General features: G+C 41.3%; 20 protein-coding genes across 20 annotated transcripts; 10 read left to right on the top strand and 10 right to left on the bottom strand.

Annotated features, from left to right (window-relative positions):
* Positions 1 to 14: 14 nt before the first annotated feature.
* EHEL_050370 (DNA polymerase alpha/epsilon-like protein) lies at positions 15 to 1,208 on the top strand (the record flags this gene model as incomplete). Its single annotated transcript, XM_003887180.1, has 1 exon — positions 15 to 1,208. One exon carries the CDS (start codon positions 15 to 17, stop codon positions 1,206 to 1,208), a length of 1,194 nt encoding a protein of 397 aa, XP_003887229.1.
* Positions 1,209 to 1,229: 21 nt separating this feature from the next.
* On the bottom strand, positions 1,230 to 2,396 carry EHEL_050360 (phosphoglycerate kinase; the record flags this gene model as incomplete). Its single annotated transcript, XM_003887179.1, has 1 exon — positions 1,230 to 2,396. One exon carries the CDS (start codon positions 2,394 to 2,396, stop codon positions 1,230 to 1,232), a length of 1,167 nt encoding a protein of 388 aa, XP_003887228.1.
* A 63-nt stretch (positions 2,397 to 2,459) lies between these two features.
* On the bottom strand, positions 2,460 to 4,358 carry EHEL_050350 (acetyl-CoA synthetase; the record flags this gene model as incomplete). The annotated part of the gene is made up of 1 exon (XM_003887178.1): positions 2,460 to 4,358. One exon carries the CDS (start codon positions 4,356 to 4,358, stop codon positions 2,460 to 2,462), a length of 1,899 nt encoding a protein of 632 aa, XP_003887227.1.
* Positions 4,359 to 4,437: 79 nt separating this feature from the next.
* EHEL_050340 (putative DNA mismatch repair protein) lies at positions 4,438 to 6,132 on the bottom strand (the record flags this gene model as incomplete). The annotated part of the gene is made up of 1 exon (XM_003887177.1): positions 4,438 to 6,132. The coding sequence occupies one exon, from the start codon at positions 6,130 to 6,132 to the stop codon at positions 4,438 to 4,440; it is 1,695 nt and encodes a 564-aa protein (XP_003887226.1).
* Positions 6,133 to 6,246: 114 nt separating this feature from the next.
* Positions 6,247 to 6,927, top strand: EHEL_050330 (proteasome beta type-4 subunit; the record flags this gene model as incomplete). Its single annotated transcript, XM_003887176.1, has 1 exon — positions 6,247 to 6,927. The coding sequence occupies one exon, from the start codon at positions 6,247 to 6,249 to the stop codon at positions 6,925 to 6,927; it is 681 nt and encodes a 226-aa protein (XP_003887225.1).
* A 69-nt stretch (positions 6,928 to 6,996) lies between these two features.
* EHEL_050320 (uncharacterized protein) lies at positions 6,997 to 7,362 on the top strand (the record flags this gene model as incomplete). Its single annotated transcript, XM_003887175.1, has 1 exon — positions 6,997 to 7,362. The coding sequence occupies one exon, from the start codon at positions 6,997 to 6,999 to the stop codon at positions 7,360 to 7,362; it is 366 nt and encodes a 121-aa protein (XP_003887224.1).
* Positions 7,363 to 7,435: 73 nt separating this feature from the next.
* EHEL_050310 (RNA polymerase II subunit Rpb11) lies at positions 7,436 to 7,726 on the bottom strand (the record flags this gene model as incomplete). The annotated part of the gene is made up of 1 exon (XM_003887174.1): positions 7,436 to 7,726. The coding sequence occupies one exon, from the start codon at positions 7,724 to 7,726 to the stop codon at positions 7,436 to 7,438; it is 291 nt and encodes a 96-aa protein (XP_003887223.1).
* Positions 7,727 to 7,858: 132 nt separating this feature from the next.
* On the top strand, positions 7,859 to 8,896 carry EHEL_050300 (glycerol 3 phosphate dehydrogenase; the record flags this gene model as incomplete). Its single annotated transcript, XM_003887173.1, has 1 exon — positions 7,859 to 8,896. One exon carries the CDS (start codon positions 7,859 to 7,861, stop codon positions 8,894 to 8,896), a length of 1,038 nt encoding a protein of 345 aa, XP_003887222.1.
* Positions 8,897 to 9,073: 177 nt separating this feature from the next.
* On the top strand, positions 9,074 to 9,844 carry EHEL_050290 (phosphomannomutase; the record flags this gene model as incomplete). The annotated part of the gene is made up of 1 exon (XM_003887172.1): positions 9,074 to 9,844. One exon carries the CDS (start codon positions 9,074 to 9,076, stop codon positions 9,842 to 9,844), a length of 771 nt encoding a protein of 256 aa, XP_003887221.1.
* Positions 9,845 to 9,911: 67 nt separating this feature from the next.
* On the bottom strand, positions 9,912 to 10,667 carry EHEL_050280 (40S ribosomal protein S3AE; the record flags this gene model as incomplete). The annotated part of the gene is made up of 2 exons (XM_003887171.1): positions 9,912 to 10,628; positions 10,665 to 10,667. The coding sequence occupies 2 exons, from the start codon at positions 10,665 to 10,667 to the stop codon at positions 9,912 to 9,914; spliced, it is 720 nt and encodes a 239-aa protein (XP_003887220.1).
* Positions 10,668 to 10,738: 71 nt separating this feature from the next.
* On the bottom strand, positions 10,739 to 12,268 carry EHEL_050270 (putative nitric-oxide synthase; the record flags this gene model as incomplete). Its single annotated transcript, XM_003887170.1, has 1 exon — positions 10,739 to 12,268. The coding sequence occupies one exon, from the start codon at positions 12,266 to 12,268 to the stop codon at positions 10,739 to 10,741; it is 1,530 nt and encodes a 509-aa protein (XP_003887219.1).
* A 61-nt stretch (positions 12,269 to 12,329) lies between these two features.
* On the top strand, positions 12,330 to 12,683 carry EHEL_050260 (uncharacterized protein; the record flags this gene model as incomplete). Its single annotated transcript, XM_003887169.1, has 1 exon — positions 12,330 to 12,683. One exon carries the CDS (start codon positions 12,330 to 12,332, stop codon positions 12,681 to 12,683), a length of 354 nt encoding a protein of 117 aa, XP_003887218.1.
* Positions 12,684 to 12,767: 84 nt separating this feature from the next.
* EHEL_050250 (WD40 domain-containing protein) lies at positions 12,768 to 15,110 on the top strand (the record flags this gene model as incomplete). The annotated part of the gene is made up of 1 exon (XM_003887168.1): positions 12,768 to 15,110. The coding sequence occupies one exon, from the start codon at positions 12,768 to 12,770 to the stop codon at positions 15,108 to 15,110; it is 2,343 nt and encodes a 780-aa protein (XP_003887217.1).
* Positions 15,111 to 15,237: 127 nt separating this feature from the next.
* Positions 15,238 to 16,479, top strand: EHEL_050240 (uncharacterized protein; the record flags this gene model as incomplete). Its single annotated transcript, XM_003887167.1, has 1 exon — positions 15,238 to 16,479. One exon carries the CDS (start codon positions 15,238 to 15,240, stop codon positions 16,477 to 16,479), a length of 1,242 nt encoding a protein of 413 aa, XP_003887216.1.
* A 68-nt stretch (positions 16,480 to 16,547) lies between these two features.
* Positions 16,548 to 16,919, bottom strand: EHEL_050230 (uncharacterized protein; the record flags this gene model as incomplete). Its single annotated transcript, XM_003887166.1, has 1 exon — positions 16,548 to 16,919. The coding sequence occupies one exon, from the start codon at positions 16,917 to 16,919 to the stop codon at positions 16,548 to 16,550; it is 372 nt and encodes a 123-aa protein (XP_003887215.1).
* Positions 16,920 to 17,023: 104 nt separating this feature from the next.
* On the bottom strand, positions 17,024 to 19,207 carry EHEL_050220 (uncharacterized protein; the record flags this gene model as incomplete). Its single annotated transcript, XM_003887165.1, has 1 exon — positions 17,024 to 19,207. The coding sequence occupies one exon, from the start codon at positions 19,205 to 19,207 to the stop codon at positions 17,024 to 17,026; it is 2,184 nt and encodes a 727-aa protein (XP_003887214.1).
* Positions 19,208 to 19,341: 134 nt separating this feature from the next.
* EHEL_050215 (protein phosphatase inhibitor) lies at positions 19,342 to 19,524 on the top strand (the record flags this gene model as incomplete). The annotated part of the gene is made up of 1 exon (XM_059743502.1): positions 19,342 to 19,524. One exon carries the CDS (start codon positions 19,342 to 19,344, stop codon positions 19,522 to 19,524), a length of 183 nt encoding a protein of 60 aa, XP_059599485.1.
* A 107-nt stretch (positions 19,525 to 19,631) lies between these two features.
* On the top strand, positions 19,632 to 21,104 carry EHEL_050210 (uncharacterized protein; the record flags this gene model as incomplete). Its single annotated transcript, XM_003887164.1, has 1 exon — positions 19,632 to 21,104. One exon carries the CDS (start codon positions 19,632 to 19,634, stop codon positions 21,102 to 21,104), a length of 1,473 nt encoding a protein of 490 aa, XP_003887213.1.
* A 79-nt stretch (positions 21,105 to 21,183) lies between these two features.
* EHEL_050200 (putative amino acid permease) lies at positions 21,184 to 22,401 on the bottom strand (the record flags this gene model as incomplete). Its single annotated transcript, XM_003887163.1, has 1 exon — positions 21,184 to 22,401. The coding sequence occupies one exon, from the start codon at positions 22,399 to 22,401 to the stop codon at positions 21,184 to 21,186; it is 1,218 nt and encodes a 405-aa protein (XP_003887212.1).
* Positions 22,402 to 22,484: 83 nt separating this feature from the next.
* On the bottom strand, positions 22,485 to 23,219 carry EHEL_050190 (uncharacterized protein; the record flags this gene model as incomplete). Its single annotated transcript, XM_003887162.1, has 1 exon — positions 22,485 to 23,219. The coding sequence occupies one exon, from the start codon at positions 23,217 to 23,219 to the stop codon at positions 22,485 to 22,487; it is 735 nt and encodes a 244-aa protein (XP_003887211.1).
* Between the last annotated feature and the right edge of the window lie 52 nt (positions 23,220 to 23,271).

Genomic DNA, 23,271 nt, shown 5'->3' with positions numbered 1-23,271 from the left:
AAACTCCCCTGTGGATGAGAGAGAGGATTTATAGGGAATTCACTTGTGAGAGAGGAATAATGCTTTCTTCCGAGGTACTGGAATACTTGGAGGAAAACATCAAGGACGAGGTAATGCTGAAGGCCATATCTTCAGAATACAAAAGAAGAAACGGGCAGAGGCTTGCAGACATATGCTCAATCCGAGAGGTTGCCGAGTCTTTTAATATCAAGAAAGATGCTTATAATATTTTGAACCAGGAATTCAAGGAGAAAAATGAGCTATTGAAGTACAGGAATCTCCTATCAAGGATAGAGAGAATGGTTCAGCCCATATACCTACTAGGTGAGGAGTATGCCACGATTTTTGGATGTTATTACAAAGATAGAAACGGAAGAGAGGTTCTTGAGGATGAAGGAGATGTGATTCCTCTTGACATGAGAAAGTGCAACGGAGATGTATTCCTATGTGACAACGTCTTTGTTGCCATAGAAGGCAAGAAGATTGGCGATAAGTTTGTGGGATTCAAGACATACCTCCCGAGTATAGAAAAGAAAGTGCGCAAAGTACCCAATATAGATAAGAAGGACCTCAAAATACTGTTTTTTTCGGACTTCCAAGTGAATGAAATTAATGGAAGGATTCTAGGGAGAATTTTGAGCAAGACAGCACCAGACATCGTTGTGCTCATGGGGAGGCTCTGCCCTGAAAGATCTTCTTTCATTCCTTTCACTAGTTTTAGGGAAGGCCTTAGGTCAGCAAGTTCTCAAGTGGAAATTCCAGACATCATCCTATGCCCTGATGCAGATGATCTTTATCCATCATTCCTTCCAAAGGAGATAGAAATACCCGAGGAGCATGGAAAGTCCATTAGGGCTGCAACCAATCCATTTATACTCGAAACTCATGGATGTTCAATAGGAGTTATCCGAGAAGATGTATTTAAGTACAAGGAACAAGGAACATTTATTGGGAGGAATTATGTAGATTCTTTTGTAAGGACTGTTCTGTCGCAACACAGCTTCAATCCATTTGGAATCTCAAACCTAGACATTGACGGGGTTCCAGATGTGTTTATTGTAGGCCAAGATTTTTATCCGTTCGTTACATCAGTAGAAGACGTAGTATTTGTGTCTTGTCCTAGCTTCAAGGAGGAAATGTCCTTTGTATCCTACGATACTTCTTCCGGAGACCCCGTTATTCTTAGCACCAAGCATCTCTTGAAATAGACTAACATGTACAAGTCCATATCAAGTCTGCTTTGATAGAAAATCCAATCCAGGAAGCTTCTCATTGCTTAACAACTTCATTAGTACTCCTCCTCCAGTGGATACATAAGTAAAGCCATCATAACTACCAAATAATTTGATTGCACCAGCAGTTTCCCCTCCGCCACAAAAGGACTTCTTTCCTTCTTTTTTCAGGCCCTCTAAGGCATTCACTAGGGCTCTCGTTCCATTTGAGAAGTTCTTTTCTTCGAATACGCCTGGAGGACCATTCCAGAATACTGCTCTTGCCTTGGAAACCTCTTTTCTTAGGATCTCTATTGTTTCAGGTCCTATGTCCATCGCTATTCCTTCTGAAGGTATGCTTCTAGATATCTGCACCTTTCCATTTTGGAGAATGGTAAAGTCAACAGGTAGGATTATTTTTGTTCCATGGACTTCGCATGACCTATATATACTTTCTATTTCCTCCTTTGAAACCTCTTCACAAACACTACTTCCAACTTCTTTTCTCAATATGTATTTGACAAACGGGAAAGCCATTCCCCCAGTAACAAACAGGGTTTTGGCTCGTTGCCCTAGAAACTCGAGTAGCTTAGCTTTATCAGATACCTTCTTTCCGCCCAATACCATCAGATCTATACTCTCCTCGGCAATCCTACCTGCAAAATCCAATTCCTTCTGAACTAGGAGCCCAGAGTATGAAGGCAACCCAGTTCTCTGTATAGATCCACATTCCCTGTGTAAACAACCAAATGCATCCACCACTGCAATGTCCATGTTTTTCATAAACACATCTCTGTATCGTTCCGAAGCATCCTCATCATCGTCCCTTTCTTCTGCACTGCAGAACCTCAAATTCTCAAGCAGTATCCACGTATGATGGGTGTTCTCAATATCCCATATGTCGCAAAAAGCAAGCTCCACATCGATCTCTCTCCTAAGAAGTTCCCTTAGCACAGAATACACCGGCCTGAGGGAAAACTCCTTGGAATACTTCCCCTTGGGCCTCCCCAGATGACTCCCAATGATAACCCTTTTGGGATTTTTGGAGTGAATAAGCTTGATTGTTGGTAGAGCAGAGGTTATCTTGAAATCATTCAAAACTATGGAGTTTGAAATGGGAACATTAAAATCCACTCGAACAAACACGCTTTTCCCCTCGACACTTACTTCACTGATTGTTTTCATGCCCCAAGCCAAATAGAGATATTATATCTGTCATCAAAGATATAAACAATAATCAGTAGATATTTAATTTGCCTCTGATTCGGTGATTTCCTTCAAATCTTCAATAACATCTACATTGGTGCAGGTCGATACATCTCCCGGAGAGTCCCCAGCCAAAATGCTCTTCAAGACTCTCCTCATAATCTTTCCAGTTGCAGTCTTGGGAATTCCTTCACAAAAGTAAACGCTTTTGGCATTGACAAACTTTCCGATTCTATTTCTTAATGTTTCTCTCAGAGATGCTCTCACCTTTTCTCTAGAGATCTCCTTGTCCTTCAGCACCACAAAGAAGCAGAGGGCTTGCCCAGTAATTTCATCGTTCTCAGCAATAGCTGCCGCCTCGGCCACATGCGGATCCATGCATGCTGCACTTTCCACCTCTGCAGTACTGATCCTATGACCAGAAACATTTATTACGTCATCAGCCCTTCCTCTAATCCATATATGTCCAGACGAGTCTTTGTAGCCCTCGTCCCCAGTAAAATAGAACCCCTTGTAGAGAAAGTATCCCCTCCTAAACCTCTCAGGGTCTCCTAGAATGCCCCTGGCTATTCCAGGCCAAGACCCCTTGAAAAGAATGCGTCCCAACTCATAGGGCTTTGCCTCCACAACTTGGCCATCCTTTGAGCTCGAGCTTGCTATGATAACTTCTTGGCCTAAAAATGGAAGGCAGGCACATTCAGGCTTTCTTTCCACAGCATATGGAATAGGTGCAATCAATACACCTCCAGACTCAGTTTGCCAGTACGTATCAACTACAGGGCATCCGTTGAAGTTCTCGCTGAACCATAAATAAGCAGGCCTATTTATAGGCTCTCCAACAGACCCAAGAATTCTTAACGATGTCAGGTTATACTTATGATTTGATGGCATGGTGGAAAAGCACTTCCTTAATGTCCTAATTACAGTTGGTGCTGTGTACAACTGAGTTATTCTGTGTTTCTCAACCATTTTGAAAAGCCTGAGATGCGAAGGATAGAATGGTGTTCCTCCAAATACCACTGTAGTGACTCCGTTGGACAAAGGGCCATAAATAACGTATGTATGGCCAGTGATCCATCCAATATCCGCCGTGCAAGCAAAGACATCATCTTTCCGAAGATCAAAGCATATTTTGGATGTGAGAGTTGCATACACCATGTACCCACCGGTTGTATGAATGATCCCCTTTGGCTTTCCCGTACTTCCGCTTGTGTACAGGTAGAAAAGCCTGTCCTCAGCATTGACAGAAACACAAGGAATAAACTCGTTCTTTTCTTTCATGACCTTCGACCATACCAGGATCCTGCCTCCAACCCCACCTAATTCGTCTAAGATCTTTTCTTCACTGAAAAGAGTATCGAAAACCAGAACAGGTATAGCCCTGCCTTCAAGAGCTTTTCGTGTGTTCTCAAGAAAGTTTATGGTTGAGCTCTGCCTCACAACGACATCTTGGACAACCAACAGCTTGGCATTCGAATCATCAAGCCTTAGTGCTACGCTACTTGCACTGAAGCCTCCAAAAATAGCATTGTGGACAAGCCCAAGCCTTGCACATGCAAGTGCAGAAAAGACTGCATACGGAGACATGGCCATGTACATAGCCACGGTGTCCCCTTTCTCAAGTCCTTCCCTTTTGAGCACCGCAGAAATCCTTATGACCTCATCAAGAACATCCTTAAATGTGTAACGAATAGACTCCCCATCATTTCCATCATATATAATCGCAATCCTGTCTGGATCGCTGGCTGCATGCCTGTCAACGCAGTTATAACAAGCATTCAGCATACCTCCATCAAACCACTTTGAATTCTCAAAATCGTTATTATAAACCTCGCTAAACATTTTATCCCACTTAAGGAGCGACCTTGCCTGTTCTCCCCAGAAACCTTCCTTGTCTTCAATAGATCTTCTATACAGCTTCTCATATTCGTCTTTATTCATTTAGAGGGTCATCACACAGGTCTTTCAATTTACAGAATGTAGGAAAAATTTTAATACTCCTGCATCTCGCTTTGGGAGCTCAGCATCTCTCAAAATTCCTGTAGAGCTCCTTGAGTGTTGTTATAAGCCCAAAGCACTCCAATGCACTTGGTGTTCCAACTATCCTTCTTTTAACAATGTTGAATAGCTTCAAGGACATCTCTGCCGAGGAGTATAACGTGGACAGTGTATCAATTATGCTCTCTAGCGTCTCATATTCAAGGCTTTTTTTTACGTCAAATTTCGACCATATTTCAGGAGTGTCTACACAAATCGTCGATATAACAGGAATGCCGACAATGTTTTCCCCTACTATCTCTATGGAAAAGTAGTCATCGAGCAATGCTTTTATCTTGTCTTCTATCCTGGACTGGAGGGGAATGAGTGTTCTCTTCTTTTCGAAGTTCCCAAAGTCATTAACCAAAGACTGATAGAGATATTCCTTGAGCAGGGGAACAGTTTTGCAATTGAGGAGCGATGATCCATGCTGAACTAGAATCGTGTCTCTATCCTTTATTCCTACGTAGTTCAGAGATCTAAAGAATGCAGTGTCAACGTCAACTAGCTCAGACTTCAGTCTTTTGAGAGAAAGGAGTCTGAACTCTCTTTTTTCCTTTCTATCTTTTTCCAAACACTCTGCGATAGATTGTGATCCAGGGTCTGAGTACACCTTAATCGGACTTTGAAACTTGACTTCACTGAGAAGTGGTTTCAATGTCTTTTGCTTATATTCCATCCCACATAGCCTATTCGAAATGCATTTGAACAGCTCCTGGGTCACGGATTCTTCATTGGCAAAAAGGACCTCTCTTTTGCTTGGATGGACATTAACATCAACTGTGCTCTTTTCTACACTAAGCTCTATATATATAAAAGGCCGCCTGTCGGGAGGAATCAAGTCCTTATACGCTTTGAACAGTGCTTCTTTCATCTCGTGGCTTACAACCAGCCTTCCGTTTACAAAAAGTATAAACGCCCCTTTCTTCAGGTTGAATTGCGGAGTTGAAAATATAATAAGATGGTCTCCGTTAAACTCAAAAAGAAGCCCATCGTTTGCTTTGTAGAGCTCGTTCAACATTTTGACTTTCTGCCGAGCTTTATCTCCGTTAGAGCGCCCATCATGATGGGGGTTCGACCTGGCCTTAGGCAGCTCCTGTAACTTCTCTCCGTAGAACAGGTCAAAGGAAGTATTTTCGTTGAACACCGAGAATATTCCCACTAGCCACATCATTTCGCGGACTTCTTCCCTTTTCTTTGAGAAATGCTTCTCCCTGGCCTTATTATTGTAGAAGATACTTTTGATTTCAACAACAGTTCCATCTCTCATCCCAATACCCTTCATTGCCACCATTTCTGTGTCTCTGTACACAGCCTCATACCCTATTTCACTTTCCTTTCTTTTACTTTTGACCTTGATTCTGGAGCATCGACTTATTGAGGAAAGAGCCTCTCCACGAAACCCGTACGAGGATAGAGAAAAAAGATCTTCTTCCTTGCAAAGCTTCGAAGTACAATACTGCTTACAGAGCAGCCCAAAGTCCTCTTCATGAATTCCATCTCCATTATCCTCTATCGTAAGCGAAAGGCCATCTAGCTCAATCCTGACCACTATGTGAGTAGCGTTTGCGTCAAGTGAGTTTTCAATTGTCTCCTTTAGTATACTGTAGGGCCTGGTGATAACTTCTCCAGCAGAGATTCTGGAAATCACGTCTCTGGGCAATTTTCTTATTTCCATTGAAAGGGTACGCACTAGGTGCAAGACCCTTTATTTGAACCTTCATGGGTGCTGGCATCCCTTCTTGGGCGATAAACATCTGAATGTTATGAAGTTCTTCAGGATGCCCCAGGAATGAGGAATTTTGTAACAGGGACCAGCGTTGTTTCATTCAAGTACAAGGACGGAATCATAATGGGTGCAGATACCAGAGGATCCTATGGACGGCTGGCGAAGTACAGCGGGATCCAAAGGATGTTCAAGTTTGGAGACAAGACACTCATAGGGATTTCTGGAGAGGTGAGTGACATGCAGTACCTAGTTAAGACACTCAACATACTTACTGAGGAAGACAACAGAGGAATCGATCCAAAAGGCTACCATAAGATTATTCAAAGAATATTATATTCTGCCCGAAGCCGGATCAGCCCTCTAAATTTGAGTGTTTGTGTAGGAGGAATTAATGCGGGGCATGAAAGGGGCTGTGCCATCTCTAACGAGAAAAAGATGCTTGGATGTGTGAATCATCTAGGGAACTTCTACTTTTCAGATGTAATATGCACAGGAATAGGAAGCTACATAGCCCTTCCATTTCTTAGAAGCAAGGTAGAAGGAAGAGAAGATGAGATAACAAGGGAGGAGGCTACGAGTCTTATTGAGGAAACAATGAGGATTCTGTGCTATAGGGACTGTAATGCATCCAACGAAATACAAATAGGCTATGCCGATAGCCAAGGGGTCCATATATCAGACCCATACCCACTTGAAACCAACTGGGATATTGGGATAAGGGAGGACGAGATTGTTATTGAATAAAACAAATTCTTTCTAGAACCTTTCGGAAAATTCTGCTTGGAGTACAAATAATCTCCTCCTTGTGATCCCATGAAAGAAAAAACAATTAAAATGAAAGTTTTGGACGGTGCAAAGGAGCCTCAGCTCATAAATGGCGTTTACAAGTTATATTCAAGCAGCTCGGGCAAAGTCTTGGCTCGGTCTGGTGCGAAGATTCCAGCGGGATTTATGATGAAAATACCAAAAAACTATTTTGGAAAGATCCAGTCCACCAGAATAAAAAAGCTAGGTGGTGTTATAGATAGCGACTACAGAGGAGAGGTGTGCGTGCTCGTCTATAATGATGGTGATGAAGAGTTTGTATATAAAGAAGGAGATGAGGTGGGGGAGATGGCCATCTGCAGGATCTCGACACCCGAGATTAAAGAGGCTATTAACAGCGAAGTTCCTTTGTAATACAAGAATTTATTGATATTGATAAATAGCTTTGGACGTAGGCAGTGGAGTATTAAACCAATGGCGAATATTCTTAGAACCCTTTCAACTGACCCATTAGAGAAATTGTGTCTTCTTCAATTCTCTTGAGTGTTTCGAGAAACAGGTCCTTTACTTGACAATCCTTATCTGCTGTAATACGAAGAAATACATGATTGTCTGTGGGATGTTCGACCCTATATGCGCTGAAGAGACATCTCTTGTCTTCGAGCATCTCCTCACAGAGGAGATTGCCCAGTGTATGTGTTTCGCCCTCTATCTTCATTTCCACTGTATTACGGGTATTTCCCACATAGCTCATTGTTATCTTTCTTGTGGCAGTCATGGAGAGGGATATTCTGGAGAGGATTTAAGAAGCCCTATCCATCCTGGGAGTTATGAATTTGTTGAGATTGTAGATAAGGCTGTAATGAAATATTTAACAAAAATAACTTGTACCCCAAAAATAAATAATATAATGCCCAAAAAGGTTTCTATTGTAGGGAATGGGAACTGGGGTACCTCAATTGGCAGGCTTCTTGCAAATAATACGATAGAGAGCAGCATATTTGAGAAGGATGTTAGAATGTGGGGATTCAGTGAAGAGTTTGAGGGAAGAGCCTTAAGTGACATTATAAACAGAGATAGAGTCAATCCAAAATACTTGCCAGGAATTCACCTTCCTGAAAACCTGAAAGCTGTTGACGATATATCCACTCTTGCGGATTCTGATGTGCTTGTTTTTGCTCTTCCCCACCAATACATAAAGGCGATAGAGCCTCTGAAGGGATTGGTGAAGAATAGTTGTATTGGGGTGTCTCTAACAAAGGGGTTTATTGATGCAGAAGATGGAGATATAGATCTAGTGAGCAGGTCTATCCATAGGATTCTAGATATAAATGTAAGTGTGATGATGGGCGCAAACATTGCAGATCAAGTTGCGCGAGATATTATAAGTGAGGGGACGCTAGGATATACTGATGAGGATGCTGCAGATGTGGTTTACAAGCTCTTCAACAGCTACACATACCGGGTTACTAAGATCAAAGATGTTTATGGAGTGGAGATTTCTGGGGCTTTGAAGAATGTTGTTTCCATGGCATATGGATTTGCAGAGGGCCTTGGATATAGCACAAACACAAAGGTTGCCATATTCAGGAATGGGTTTGCCGAGATAAGAAAGTTCTTCAAGTTCTTCTACCCGATGGCAACAACGGAATCCTTGTTTCAGTCGTCGGGAGTAGGGGATCTTCTTGTGTCCTGTATGTCTGGAAGAAACTTTGGGTGTGCAAAGATTATGGCAGAAAAAAGGATGAGTCTGAAGGAGGCGGAGCAAACCATGCGCTTCACAAAGCTCCAGGGGCCTACCACGGCTCTCATTGTGTATAACTACTTGAAAAGACAAAAAAGAATTGACGAATTTCCTCTCATGAGTACAGTTTACAGGATATGCTATGAAGATGAGGCATATGATGCCATCTTGGAGTGCATTTCCTTTGAATCTATTGAAAAATAAAGCAGTGATCTTTACTTTAGAATACAAGGGAGGCCTTGGGCCTTTCATGACTTCTATGAAATCCACGAGATCTGTCATTGCGCTTTCAAGAGGCTTTTGATTGATATGGCAAGGGATGAAATTGCCCAATCAACATTTGAAACAAACATATAAAAAACAATGTAGATGGAGCGCTGCATGGAAAGGGACGGGAAAACAATCTTTCTGTTTGATGTAGACGGAACGCTTTCCGAATCGAGGGCTTTAATGACTGAAAAGATGAGGAGGATGCTGGAGATGCTTAAGAAGAAGACACTCATAGGGTTTGTTGGAGGGTCTGATCTTGAGAAGCAGAGGGAACAGATCGGAGACAATCTTCTCGAACTGTTTGACTATGGATTTCCCGAAAATGGTGTCAGCTTCTACAAAAACAAGACTTTAAAGTCACAGGAGAAGATAATTGATGTTCTTGGAAAGAAGTTTTACAAGGAGTTTGAAGAGTTTGTTCTTGAATATATTAACAAAATGGATATTCCTGTAAAGAGGAGCAAATTCATTGAATATAGGAATTCTATGATTAATGTTAGCCCAGTAGGAAGAGATTGCACCAGAGAGGAACGAAAACAGTTTTTTGAGCTTGATAAGAAAGAGAAGTTTAGAGAAAAGATGGTGGAGGCCATGAGAGAAAGATTCAAGGATAGCTGTTTGGTATTTTCTATTGGAGGCCAAATATCGATTGATTGTTTCCCAAGGGGCTGGGACAAGACATACTGCCTAAGGCATATAAAGGACGAGGGAATCGAGAATGTGTATTTCTTCGGGGACATGACAATGGAAGGAGGGAATGATTACGAGATCTTTAACCATAAAGATGTTAATGGAACAACCGTTAAAAATCCTGATGACACCTACCTGAAAGTGGACCAAAAGCTAAAGGAGATAGGTCTTGGGGGCTTGAATGAAAATTAAAGATATTGTTCTTTTTCCAAGACTTTTTGAAAAAGTGCTTTAGAGTAGCAATGAAAAGTAAAGTCCTTTAATTAGCTTCAGCCTTGACTTCCCCTTGCTGAGCAATGGAAGCTGTCTGGTAGCTCTTGATTGTCTTGACCTTTCTAACACAGCAACTCTGCAGAGGGAATATCTCGCTCCCTAGCTCCTCAATCCTTTTCCCAACAGTCTCATTTGCAAGCTTGTTCATGATGTCGTCGACACTGCGTCCTCCCAGTTCCTCCTCGATAACGTTAAACATGATCTTTCTGATCCTTTTCTCGTCAGAGTGCTTAACATAACATGTTTTCTTTGTATATCCATGTGGTCTCTTGGTTACAGCCATGACAAATACTCTGAAAACACTCTGGTCTTTTGCAACTATATCCTTTTCAGCCTCGATGAGAGAATGCCATTTTTTGATCATTGCCTTGTGCTTATCAGACGTTAGCTCCATTCCATCAAAAAATCCAATGCAATCTGCACCCTTGACCTCACCTATCTTGAATATGAACTTCCTGTGTGCGACATCGTTATTCTTAGTAAGATCTGCGTGATTGACGTCGTACCTTCTTCCTATAATCTTCATGTAGGCATTCTTGCCTGAAGACTTTGCCACAAGGGTCTTTCCGTTGATATTATTTGGGAAAATAGAAGGGGATCGGAGGTTGTACCACTCCTTCCTTGCAAATGCATCCTGCCCGGTCTTCTTTTTGGCTTTTCCCTTTTTGCTGTTCTGCGGGTACGATCCTGGTGGTTGTATCGCCTAAAAATTAGATCTTCATCCTTAGTTTCCACTTACCATTTCTTGGGGTGGTGCAAATTTTTACTTTTACTGCCTTCCATTAGTACCACGGAAGAGCCTGTAGGAAAGAATTACCATGTTTCCGATTGGAACACAATCGCTTTTCCGTATACATCTTGTAGTAGTTCTCTTACAACCCTATTTAATCTTGAGTTTCCACTCACAAAGATCAAATACTGATCAATACCTGCAACAGGGCTTTTCCTGAAGATGTCTTGCACATATACCTTGTCGTCCCTGGAGGCTGCAGGAATCATCCTCACATTTTCACCATTCCATTCGTCGGAGTATAGGAAATCTTTGTCCCTGTTTCTGAATCCGTAAAATATAATGATTTCCTTATCTTTAAACTCATGCACACAGGCTCTTGGCAAGGCTATTCCGGTTCCTGTACATATAAACAATAGCTTGTCTGAGTCGAAGTACAGATTGCTTCTTCCAACGCCCACCCTAACTGTATCATTCAGACTGATGCCCATTAGGTACTCAGAGCAAACACCCTTTCTAGGCTGGGCAAGAAGGGTTTTGTACCTTACAATGGAAACAGTGATGTGGTAAAGGCCTTCCTTCTTTGTCACTGAAAAGAACCTTGGATACAGAGTGGGGCAAAACCTTTTAAGGAATGTAATGTCAACCCTCACTTTTAGATCCTCGAGAACTTCAAATATCGTTCTTCTTGGCCTGACTATATAGTCATAATATAGATCATAATCCTGAGCAATCTCCTCTACTTTCAAAAGGATTTCTTCTTCGACATCAGCTCTCCTATCCAGGAAGTATCCAAGTGCAAAAAAGAAAGGCTGGCATGGTTGTGCATTAAAGTCTATAACCCGCTTCACCAGCCACGTGGATGATACCCCATCTACATCTTCCTCTTCTATGCCGTTGTATCTCATGAACTCCCTGTAGTTGTAGTTTTCTGGGAGAAATGATAGGCAGTCTCCAGGAGAAAACCTCCTATACTCAGGGATATCAAAGACAAGCTCCACTATCTTTTGAAAGTGGTCTTCGGGTGTTAGTAGTCTTCTTCTAACTAGCCTCGAAGAGTACTCTTCGGGCCCAGGAGAAATGAGGCTAATATGCTTTATCTTGTAATTCTTCATGCAAGTTACAAGCTCCAGCAGCCAAGGCCTAAGATCAGAAAGAAATCCTTCCCTATCCTGTGAATCGCCGCTCCCTCGTCTTAGAATAGGCTTTCCCCCAAGCATCTTAAGTCTATTGAAAAGCCTTTTAGAGCAGTAGTTGAACTTTTCATATGAAGAGTCCCCAAGTCCAAAAACAGCAAAGTTCAAGTGCGACAAGATGGTGTTTGGAAGATCATTATTGGAAAGAAAGGACCAGAACTTGGACATATTGAACGGCTCTGTTCCGTCTCCATGAGTTGAGCACACAAATATAATAAAATCTGTGTCAATGATCTTTTCAATGTCAAAAAGATCCATCTCCATCACTAGAGACGTACCTCCCTGGTCTTGACTAGAGGAGAAATTTTCCAAATTGTAAATCGTTTTTGCATCATATCCATGCAGAATTGCTCTTTCTATTAATTTACTAACATAGATTGATGTTCCTGTTTGCGAGCCATAGAGAATAGGAACCATTTGGGGAGGATGCAAAGCCATAATCATGAAAAGCATGGGGTATCCATGGTTTTCTAGCCCCATGGAGCCAGTCGACATACATAGGTACTATGCCAAAAGAGCTGCAAAGTTCCTAAAATCGAAGGAGATCAAAAAACAGGTTGAAGAGATTAAAAAGATGGAGGCAAGAGTGGCTATTTTTGACTTTTGCGGAAAGACACCGCTAGTATATAAGCTGTTTAGAGGAGTTGAAAAAGAGATTTTTGTTGTGTATGACGTTTCTAAGTGCATGGCAAAGATAGATGAGGTGTCCAGAGATCATGATTTGATCTATGTTCTTGAGGATGTGGAGGCAGTGGAGAGAAGTATTTTCTATGAAAATAGCGATGCCATATTCCTTCTGTTTGATAGATTTAAGTTCATTAAATGTGTGTGAGAAATAGAATAAAACTTTTTTGTAGGCCGGATTAGTCGGAACCGTTGAATTTCAGGAATATTTTCTAGCCCATTAGCAAGTTACATGAAGGTACATTTCAATCTGAGGAAACAGATGAAGCCAATACTAACTTCAGGGATGCCAAAAAGACAGGGAGACATGCTGTACACCCAGTGCAATGACTTCATAGTAGAGACCGACATAAAAACATCGAGGATTCTTAGAGAAATACCGTTTGAGTCCCTCCAATGCTTTGATATTAAGGGTGATTACATGGTTGTGTGCTCGAAGGGAATAGTTGTGTACAACATTGCACTTGAATCACAGGAAGATGTTATTGCGCTTTCTAAGTCCGAGGTATGTACTATGCTTATTGATGAGCTAGTGCTTTCTGATTCAAAGCCAAGTGTTTTTTCCATTATAGTTGGAAGGGTCGACGGTTCTGTTTCCAAGATCGATCTAATGAGTAAGACACCTGTATGGTCGTATAGAATGGAAAACATGATAACAAAGATGGCTAAGTTTGGAAGCATGGTGTGCTCAGCTGACCCGAATGAGCTGTGGATCTATAAAGGAGGCGAGGATCTTTTGAAGTATCGTGAGCCGGATGTTGTGGGAATAGCATACGATGGGCATCACATTTGCACTGTTTCTCGAGAAGGAATCCTATCCATCCCAGAGAAGTCCAAGAAAGTATCGTTGGGTGTGAGATGTGATCTGATGGTTGGGGACGAAAAGCACTTGTATGTATGCAAGGGCAGAACAGTCTATACATACAGCTATAACGGGAAGTTTCAGCAGAAGAGAGATGTTCTTGGGACTGAAAATGAGGCGTTGCACCTTGCTGTGAAGTCAGGGAAGGTGGATGCAAGCTTTGAGGATGAAAGCGAAGAAAACGAATCTCCAAATGTAAGGGAACGGCGGGAAATCTGTGGAGAGAATAGCGATGACTGCTATGAAGATGAAAGTGGATCTGATGAAGGATTTAAGAAAAGGAAGCACAATGATGATATGAGGAGCGGTATGAAGGAAGAAGAAGCTGAGGTAGACGATGAGATGGCGATTGAAGGGATATCAAAAGACATTATATTGACCAATGAGCAGGAAATACTCTTTGTTGACGAAGATATGAGAGTCACTTCGATTATTGTTGGAAACAATGATGAGATAACGGATATGGGGCAATGGAATGATGTGTTATTTGTTGCCACTAACAGCGGAAGGTTGAGATATACATTTATAGATGATACTTTGGGCAGCTATGCGTTTACTGGACACATTGTTCCTGCCCACAACGAAGCCATTATGTCGTTATCGATCCACGGAGACTTCCTAATGACGACTTCAAAAGACAAAAAGGCTATTTTCTGGAAAATTGGATTAAAGGACACATCTTTGGGGCAGAAAAAAGCATTGTCTCTGACAAGAATCAGAACCTTGGAAAATGGCCTCGGAGGACTCAATGGATGTGCCCTTGGAAACACGATTTTTGTGCTTGCTGGAAGTGACCAGATTCTTCAGATATGGGATTATAAGGACAATGTATTTATGGAAAGGGTCCATGAAAAGGAAATCAACGGAGTAAAGATAAACGAGGAGAGAAGGCTTATTGCAACGTGTTCTCAGGATAAGAAGGCAAAGGTTTTTGACTTTGAAGGAAGACTCCTTCATGTACTTTCTGGCCACACAAAGGGTGTGTGGAGCGTAGATTTTGGTAAAAACCTGATAGCAACATGCTCGGCAGACACCACTATAAAGGTTTGGAATATGAATACCTTTGAGTGTGTTGGAACCCTTACTGGGCACAGAAGTGGTGTGTTGAAGGGAGAGTTCTATAAGAATGATGAAAGATTTATATCAGGGTGTGCAACTGGGGAAATGAAAGTTTGGAATGTCAAAAAGAAGATATGCGAGATGAATATCGGCGTTCATAAAGGAATGGCATGGTCCCTTATCAGTGCGCCACTGCTTATAACTTCTGGAAATGGCGCGATTGCCTTCTTTGAAGATGATTCCCTAGACGTGGAGGCCAAAAGAATCGAAATGAAAAATGAAAAGGAGATGCAGGCGATTGAGCTTGAAAGATGCCTGAGGAATAACCTCAATGTCAAAGCTGTTGAGATACTCTCCAAAACTGATGACTACAAACAGCTGTTTAGGACATTAGTGAAATGTTACAGAGATGGATCCGATGAAATCTTCAACATCTTCGAAGGCAAACAGAAGGTGTTGTTTGACGTCATTCTGAAGCAGGGGACGTTCAAGAATTGTGTTGTTATACAGTGGATTATAGAGGAAGGCCTCAAGAGAAAATGGAAGATGAGCAATGAAGTTATAGACAAGATCCACAAGATCACAGAGAAGCACTCTTACTCCATAGATTCTATCTATTCCACTCTGCTTGGATTTACGATTTTTGAAAGATGAGTTAGTTGATCGTTTTACTTCTGATATAAGGTGCACAAGGTGTTGGCCACCTTTGAAACAATATACTGATTGAATTAGTGATACATGTTTCACGTTCTTCTTATTATTGTTCTCACAGAATAAACACATGGAAAATACAAGAAGCCGGGTATGCTCCACGCTTGGGCAGGCCTATAAGATAATTGGAACCTCTCCTTTGATTCCTGTGTTCCTGTCTCTCACATATTTCACAAAGGGGATAAGGACAGAGTATTATACCTATGGAATAATTGCATCTGGAATACTCCTAGGGCTATCTTTATACATAATAGAGTATGTAGGAAAGAAAAGAGGCGAAGAGGATGTGAAGTCCTTGGGAGATATATCGAGGGGGTTTTCAAGATTTTTATCGGAAGCCGTTGATGTGTTTGTTGTGGCCTCGAAGTACACAACTCTTCTTATTACTGTGGATGTGTTTTTCAACGTGCTCTTCATCTACTTTCCATTCTTGGACGAAATAAGAAAGTCGATGGCCATATACAAGATACTGTTTGGGCTGGGATTAGCACTGGTGGGTCTAACTCTATATGTCTTTTCCACATTTACTAGGAAGATATTTCTAGTTGCCTCTGCATCTGCAAGCATTATGTTTGTAGCTGCTCTAGTTATTGGATACTTCTTGGGGATGAACTCGGCCCTCCCAAAGCCATCGTACTTCCAAAGAAACATGCTCCCGTCATTCTTTTGGGTAACCACTATAGCATTTTATACAATGGAGTTCATATCCGGAGGCGCAAAGATCGTAGGAGCGTCGGGACATGGAGAGAATGGTAAGTATGTGGCCATCTCTACCACGCTAGCTGTTTCTGGAATTTATCTGATTCTATTACATTCCGCAGGATGGATAAGGTCGAGCCACAACTCTCTGGACATCCTAAACCTCATATTTCTCAAGTCATCCAGACTAAACAACTACCTAAAAAAGTATACAATTGATAAGTATTGCATCACAACCAAGGCTATGTGCATACTTATCCCTATCATATGTATCTCGCTGTTTGTGATACAGTTTGATGGGTTTATTGAGTCCTTCAAGAACTTGGTGAATGCAGAAAGCGATAACAGGCTGTGGATGCTATCTCTCTTTATGCTGAGCGCGGTTTTTATACAAGTCCTATTCAACGAGGTAATCGGATCTTTCCATTTCTACTTGGTATTGATCGTGATAGGAGTAACTCCTCTAATGGTATATCATCCGTTTATATGCTATATCTTTGCATCTCAGAAGATTAGATTCTTTACAGCAGTCTGCATTCTTGCCATGATATTTACAAGTGCAGCCCTAGTGGGAACCGTAAGGACGCTAATAGATATTCTACAGAAGAATTAGCTCTTTTCTACTAGAAGTAAAGAAAAACAGGTAGGATAATAAAGCCTTTAATCACTACTCCATTTACCTCAACTTATATCTAATCTCCTATATCCTCCACTTGAATTGGAATTTCCTTTTTCCTCTCCACAATTAGGGCAATTGCTTGACTCAAACGTTGTAGCTACCCCACACTTTTGGCATCTATAATCACCAATGCTTCCTAAATTTCTTTTGCAATGGCTACAGGAAAGATATGGATAGCTGTTCCCCCATGGAATGCACGGAATAAAGCATATGCAGAAAGAGTATTTATCACGCCTATATTCGGAATTCGTCAAGTATCCACAGTAAGGGCATAGGAACTTCCTTGGAGGCTCAGGATACCCCTCCGGCTTATCTGCCTGTTCGGAGGAAGAATTGCATCCAAAGAAGCAGCAGAGATCAGTTCCACAACACATCGGAGATTTATTTTCTTCTTCTAATATTCTTTTGTCTCAAAGACCACTCGAGCCATTGGGTGGAGCCATGCTTCCTCAACCAATTGTATGGAGAGTCTGTGATGTCATTTTTTGATGATATTAAGTAACATCGATTTGTTCAATTTTCCCATCCTTAATGCCAATTCGATATTCTTCTTAATTTTGTGGAGGTCTGTTCCTTGCATCTCTAAAGACCCAAAGTAAAAAACAATGAACTTTAGCCATCTGATTGCTATAAAATGGTACATCGAATTGTCAAGCATTCTCGATACTGCAGACCGCAGGTTCCCAACCAGCGTTGTGTCTAGATGCTTGACTACACCCTCAATCTTGTCGGCTGGGCAAGATGTTATGACCTCTTTTATAATCTCGTATTCATTAATCTTTAAGGATCCAATCGCTGCCTTCAAATACTCTTCGCAGTCCAAATACTTTCTGATAGACTCTGGGGTTAAGGACACATCCAGATGAAGAGGCATAAACTTGATGAATGAAGGCTCGTATATGCTCACGCCTTCTCTTGTGAGAACGTAGAACTCCCTTTGACTACTGCTGTGAACTATCTTTAGGGCTTCAATAATCCTTGTCTTGTCAAAAGGTTTGCAAGACTCCCTTCCAAGAACCTCCTTATAGTTTTCCCACTCCCTGTTATCGGAGACACGCACTTTCTGCACAACGTCACCCGAATCTGCTGATATTATCTTTATTGTGTTCGCCTCTCCTCCAGAAATTATAAACCTGTTGTCAAATGTGAAGTCGAGACTCTCTACGGGCTTTTCGCTGATGAAGGCTTCATTTCTTTTTCTGGCCTTTAGGGACACTTTGATTTCCCTTTCGTAATTGAAGTCAGAGTCATAAATAGTTAGCTCATTCACTGTAGATACACAGAGCTTACGGTTCCTCACAGAAAAGCCTGTGGCCATCTTCCTGATCTGCAATTCCTCGACAGTCTGGGAATAGACATTCCATCTTCTAATTGTATTATCATAAGAAAGTGTGTACAGAGAGTCGCCATCCCATTTCATTTTGAATACAGGGCCATCATGGCCTTTCAGAGCATCAATCTCCTTTCCTCTCTGAAGATCAACAACTCTTATGGAATAGTTATTGAAGTCTGCAATAAACAACAAAAGGTTATCGTCGCTGATCTCTGAGGCCGACATCTTCACTGGAATCTGGAATGATCTATAGCAGACACCATTCTTCATATCCCAGATAGATACTCTTCCGTCTAGGCACAGGCACAAAACAGAATTCTGGAGAATATGCACATTGAAAATAGCATGTGCAATGTTTGAATCTGAAAATGTGTGAATGCATCTTTGTTTATCGTATATCCTCACCTTCTTGTCTGCACATCCAACAGCTATCATCTCTTTCTTTATGTCCATGGATATTATTCGAGGAAGCTCCAACTCAAATTCAAACAGGTTGATGGCCAAGTTGTATATGCCAACAAATCCAGGGCCCTTTATAGCAATAGTGTCTCCGTGCAGACGCATGTCTAGAATCTTGTGTTCCACAGTGGCACAATGGACTATCTCCTGCCCGCTGTAAATAAGCAGATTCCCTTCAGATTCTCTATCGAGTGAAATGGCTAAAAAACCCTGGCTATAGCTAGTGGCCAAGACTTTTGAGTTCAAATAAACAATTCCTTTTGAGGAAATATTCTCGCCCTCTATTGCGTAGTATAGTAGAGTCCCATCCTCACACACAACAACCAATTCCTTTTTCTCTTCATCTGTGGAGTATGCAGCCATCGGAACGCTCATTGTAGTGCATATTCGAAGCGATCTATTGGCCTTAATGTCTAACAGGCGGACAGTACAGTCCCTGCTTGTTGTTATTACCGTGCTATCATCTATGAACTTAACACTTGTGATATCCAAAAAGTGTCCAAGGTTCCTTGAATGCAGATCAAACAACGGGAGCTTAAATTCCTTGGGAACATGCCATATCTCTAGGATGTTTGAGCATCCTGCGGCTATCAGATCCTTGCTGACTGATAGGCAGGAGAATCTTTTTCTGAGGGACCCTACCATTTTATTTTCGTTGTTCATATACATTCTTTCTTCTGTGACTATGAAGAGTTTCTCGCATATACTGAAGTCCGTAATAGTTCCCCCAACATCGCATATCTTAGTGTATCTCCCTTTAGAAGCCTTGAATAGATGGTTGTTTGTTGAGAAATACACATCCCCATCATAATGAAGCCCCTTTGCCTCTGACTCTGTTGGAATTACTGTCTTCAGCTTGTACTCCCTCATTGCGTGGGTAATTTTTTGAGCTGAGAAGAAATGACAATTGCTAAGGTGCTTAGTTCACGCCCATAGATAGAGAATAATAAGATACGTCGATGGTTTTGGCATTATTTTTATTCAATCCAAACAAGCCCTAGGATATGTCAAGCACCATAACCATGACCAAAATGAAGCTTAAACTGGTGCAGAAAGAGCCAAAGCGCGTGACTTGGACAAAGGACACTGTTGATAATGAAGGGATGGGAAAGAAAAAGAGCAAAATATGCTGCATATACTGCTCAAAGGGAAAAGACAAGGATAAAAACAAGTATGAAAGACCCTGATACACTCTTTGTGCTCATGTTTTGAAGAGTGGCGCCGGGAGTGATGGAGGGACCACTGTTGTTCTTTCGGTTATAAGAATAAAATCTGTTGAATAGTAAACCCCTTAATGAAAGGGCTGTCTGTTAACGATGTCTTTCCTACAAGGGAAGAGGCGGAGAAGGCTTTGGTAAATCATGCGGTACAGAACAATCTCAACTACGATCTTGAAGAGACGCCTAAGTCAGTTGCCGTACTGTGCAAGGGAAGAAAAGAGTTTGGATGTGAAGCCAGGATTGTTGCACAACTAAGAAAAAAGGACGGGGTTTTTGTGGTGAAGAGAATTAGACTGTCCCATAAGTGTCCTTCGGTGACATCTAAGTATGGGTCTCCAGAGGAAATGGTCCGAATGGAGGTGTATAGGGCTATAGGGGATAGATATGCAAGAATAGGAGAAGTTGTGTCTATTCTTGCGGGTATGAATATAAAGATGGGTTATTTTTCTGTGTGGAAAGCTATGAGACAGGAGAACGAGATGGAGAAGGAAAACATGAATTTGGGCCCTTTAGAGCAGGGCGGAAAGAATGAGCTGTTTGATGCAGCACTTAAGGAATTTTCTCATGAGTTTCTGGAGCTCAATCCCAGTGCGGTTTCCCATTGCCAAGAAAAGATGTTCTTCTTCTCCTTTCCCGAATATCTCGATGTCCTTGTTCCAATTGTTGAGATAAGGATATACAAGAGGATAGAAGGCTTTGCTGTTCTAGGAATTCTTCGGGACCCCACATGGTCTCCTATCATATACTCCTGCGTGGTTTCGGATCTGGAGTGCCAAGAGAGTGCCTTTAGATACTTTATCGATTCGATGCCAGAGCTGTTCTTTCTTGTAGATTTTGATGCTGACCTTATCAATGTTCTCAAGAAAAAGGACAGAAAGTTTTTCGTGAAGACCCGTGACATATGTAAGTTCTACTACAACAAGACAAAATCTATTGATGCTGTGGAAAATATATGGAATAAGTGCAATAATGATAGGGAATGGAGCAGCCCCGAGCTTAGCTTTATAGATAAGAAGCAATATTTGAAGAGATGCTGTGAGACAGAGATGCTTGGATTACAAAATACAAGTGAATGCGATGTCGAGTTTATTGGGCTGGGGATTTTCAATCTTCCGTTCTTTGACTGCATTGGTGCGATTTTGAAGCTAGCTAGCGACAATTTGAAACAGAGAAAAAAATCTCCTCTTGGGGAAGGGAAATACTTGTTTGGCAACAATGTCATACGTAGAATAGAGAAAAACTTGTCTATAGATGTTACAGATGCTTCCTACAATGTCGATTTGGAGAACCAGACATGCACATGTGGAAGATTCCAGGAGTTTCTAATACCGTGTCCCCATGCTTGTAAGAAGATACTTGATTTGGGAGAAGATCCGTATTCATATGTCAGTGACTTGTATTCTAAGGCAAGACTGTTGAAGCTCAAAGATATAACACCTGTCGTAGACCTGCCAGTGAAGTGCCAGTCAGACAGGAACCTTCTCAAGCGTGGCCCTGGAAGGCCAAAGAAGATATTAGTTAGGGAACCTCCGGTTGTTAGGAGCTAGAAATGTCTTGCCTATAATTATTAAACTTTTAAATAAAACTTGGATGTATATGCGTTTATCAAGGAACTAGGTTACATTGCTAGGCGTTTCCTTTATTTGCTATATTGAACAGCATGTATATGGAGCTAGAAACACAAGCCGCCATTGATAGCGCAGCTAGAAACGTACTGCAAGAGAGTTTCTTCTTGGCCAATATAAAGAAGAGAAATGGGAAGAGAAATGACAAGAAGTTTGTTATTGTTGCACCCGCTATGCTTATTACAAGGCTTGCAGATAGATCTCTTATTAAAGCCAACAAGAAGCAAAGCAAGATCAAAAAGGTCATCAAAAGGAGCCGGATATTTTCTGTTCTTCTACTTTCTGGAAAGACATTGAATAGAGTGGTAACTAGTGGATTCAGCTGCATTGGAAAACTCCCGATGAAGATCAGCATAGATCCAAACACAGCTACCCTTGAAGACATAAGATATCTATCAATAGTTCTTGCTAGATGGGCATTTATCACAGAGTTTTTGTCTGCAAACATTCTTAGCAAGTCTCCGTTGAGCCCGTCTCCAAACAATGAATATCCAAGATGGCCTATTAACCCGTAGATCAATCCACCTCCAACACCACTCCATATTGATACAAACTTGACTTTTCTCATTGAATGGCTTGCCATCTCATCTAGAACCTTCACCATATTTGATTGACATGCCATTGCAGTTATGAAGATCGGAATAGAAAAGGAGAATCTACTTTCCGAAGGAGACGTCTCATGGGTGAAATGCTCGGAGTAGAAAAGAAGATTGTAGGATATGAGAAGAAAAATGAAGTACACAATGGAAATTACCATTGCGAATGATATGTATCTTAAGCTAGAGAGGTTTTTATGAAAAGAAAGAATAAAAAACGGAACTAGAAGAGCAACCACAACACCTTTTCTAGCGGCCTCATAACTTGGAAAGACAAGCAGTAGCGTCGGAAACGCAGCCACAATCAACTCCGAAAGATACCTATAAAGACAAAAATTTGCGGTTAGACTATTTACAATGACAAATGCATCGAGGACATGCTTGAGCTTAGGAGATATGTGAGCACCCAGCGATGAATATGTTGGTCCTACAGGCATTTTCATTGCAGAGTATGATATACAATACAGAGAAAATGACGTAAGTGCAGCAACTATGAAGATAATGATCCATCCATAAACGTATCCTACAAACCTGAACGCAACCGGAGTGAAGTATATGCTTGGGCCCATCATGGATGTCACCATTGCTACTGTAGCGGAATATTCTGTCAACATTTTTGACATCTTTATTTAGTATCAAGGGAGAATAAAATAAACATTAATCGAAAGAAGAAAATAAAGATAATTAAATATCAGAATCAAATAATTCAATTATTCACGGCTGCAAGGCCCTCAGGAATAAGCTTACTAGTTGAGAACATTACAATACGAAGGTAGTCATAAATCTCCATGGCGAAGTCGCTTTCCCCTTGGAAAACAAGTATCTTCTCATAGGCACCAATTCTCTTTAGGTGCTCCAAGGTGCTTTCATTGAAGTCTCCTCTTACCTTGTCGAGATATACATTATATTTCAAAGGGTCTATCCTTTCCTTGAGAAGAGTGTAAATAAAGGCTTTGGACACCATAGTGACAATATGGCTGTTGTCCTTCAACCCTTCGACAGCACCCTCAGATTCCTGGGCCTTGCCTTCCCTTTTCATAGTCTCGACAATATCAAAAATGCTTGATCCCAAAATTTCATCCAAATCCTTCTTTACATTTCTGTTCTTAAAGAGAGTTTTGGTAGCCATTTCGAGTCCGTCCTTGAGATAGGATTCCTTTTCAGAAATGCTATTCTTGTCGTAAACTCCCTCGACACACGAATCCCCTATGACGCTGTCGTCCAAAGTCAAGAGGAACTTATATACAAAGCTGAAGAAATCTGGCCCTTCTATAACCTTATCGCTATCCTCGAACTTGCCTCTAAGCTTGGATTTATCAAATATCGAATTTGCAGCCTCATCACTCATAAATAGGCAATAGAAATTATATATAGCATACCAAATCGTAAGCCCAATTACAAGCAAAAAGGCACTAGCAATCAAAAGTCTCTTTGATTTCATCATGAGGGCCGAATTTTTTTCGGCCATTTATACTTTCAAATATTCCCTAAAC

Source organism: Encephalitozoon hellem, chromosome V (assembly GCF_000277815.2).
Source record: "Encephalitozoon hellem ATCC 50504 chromosome V, complete sequence".
Lineage (NCBI taxonomy): Eukaryota > Fungi > Microsporidia > Unikaryonidae > Encephalitozoon > Encephalitozoon hellem.
The sequence above is the reverse complement of the archived record's forward strand: the minus strand, read 5'-3'. Positions and strand labels throughout refer to the sequence as shown.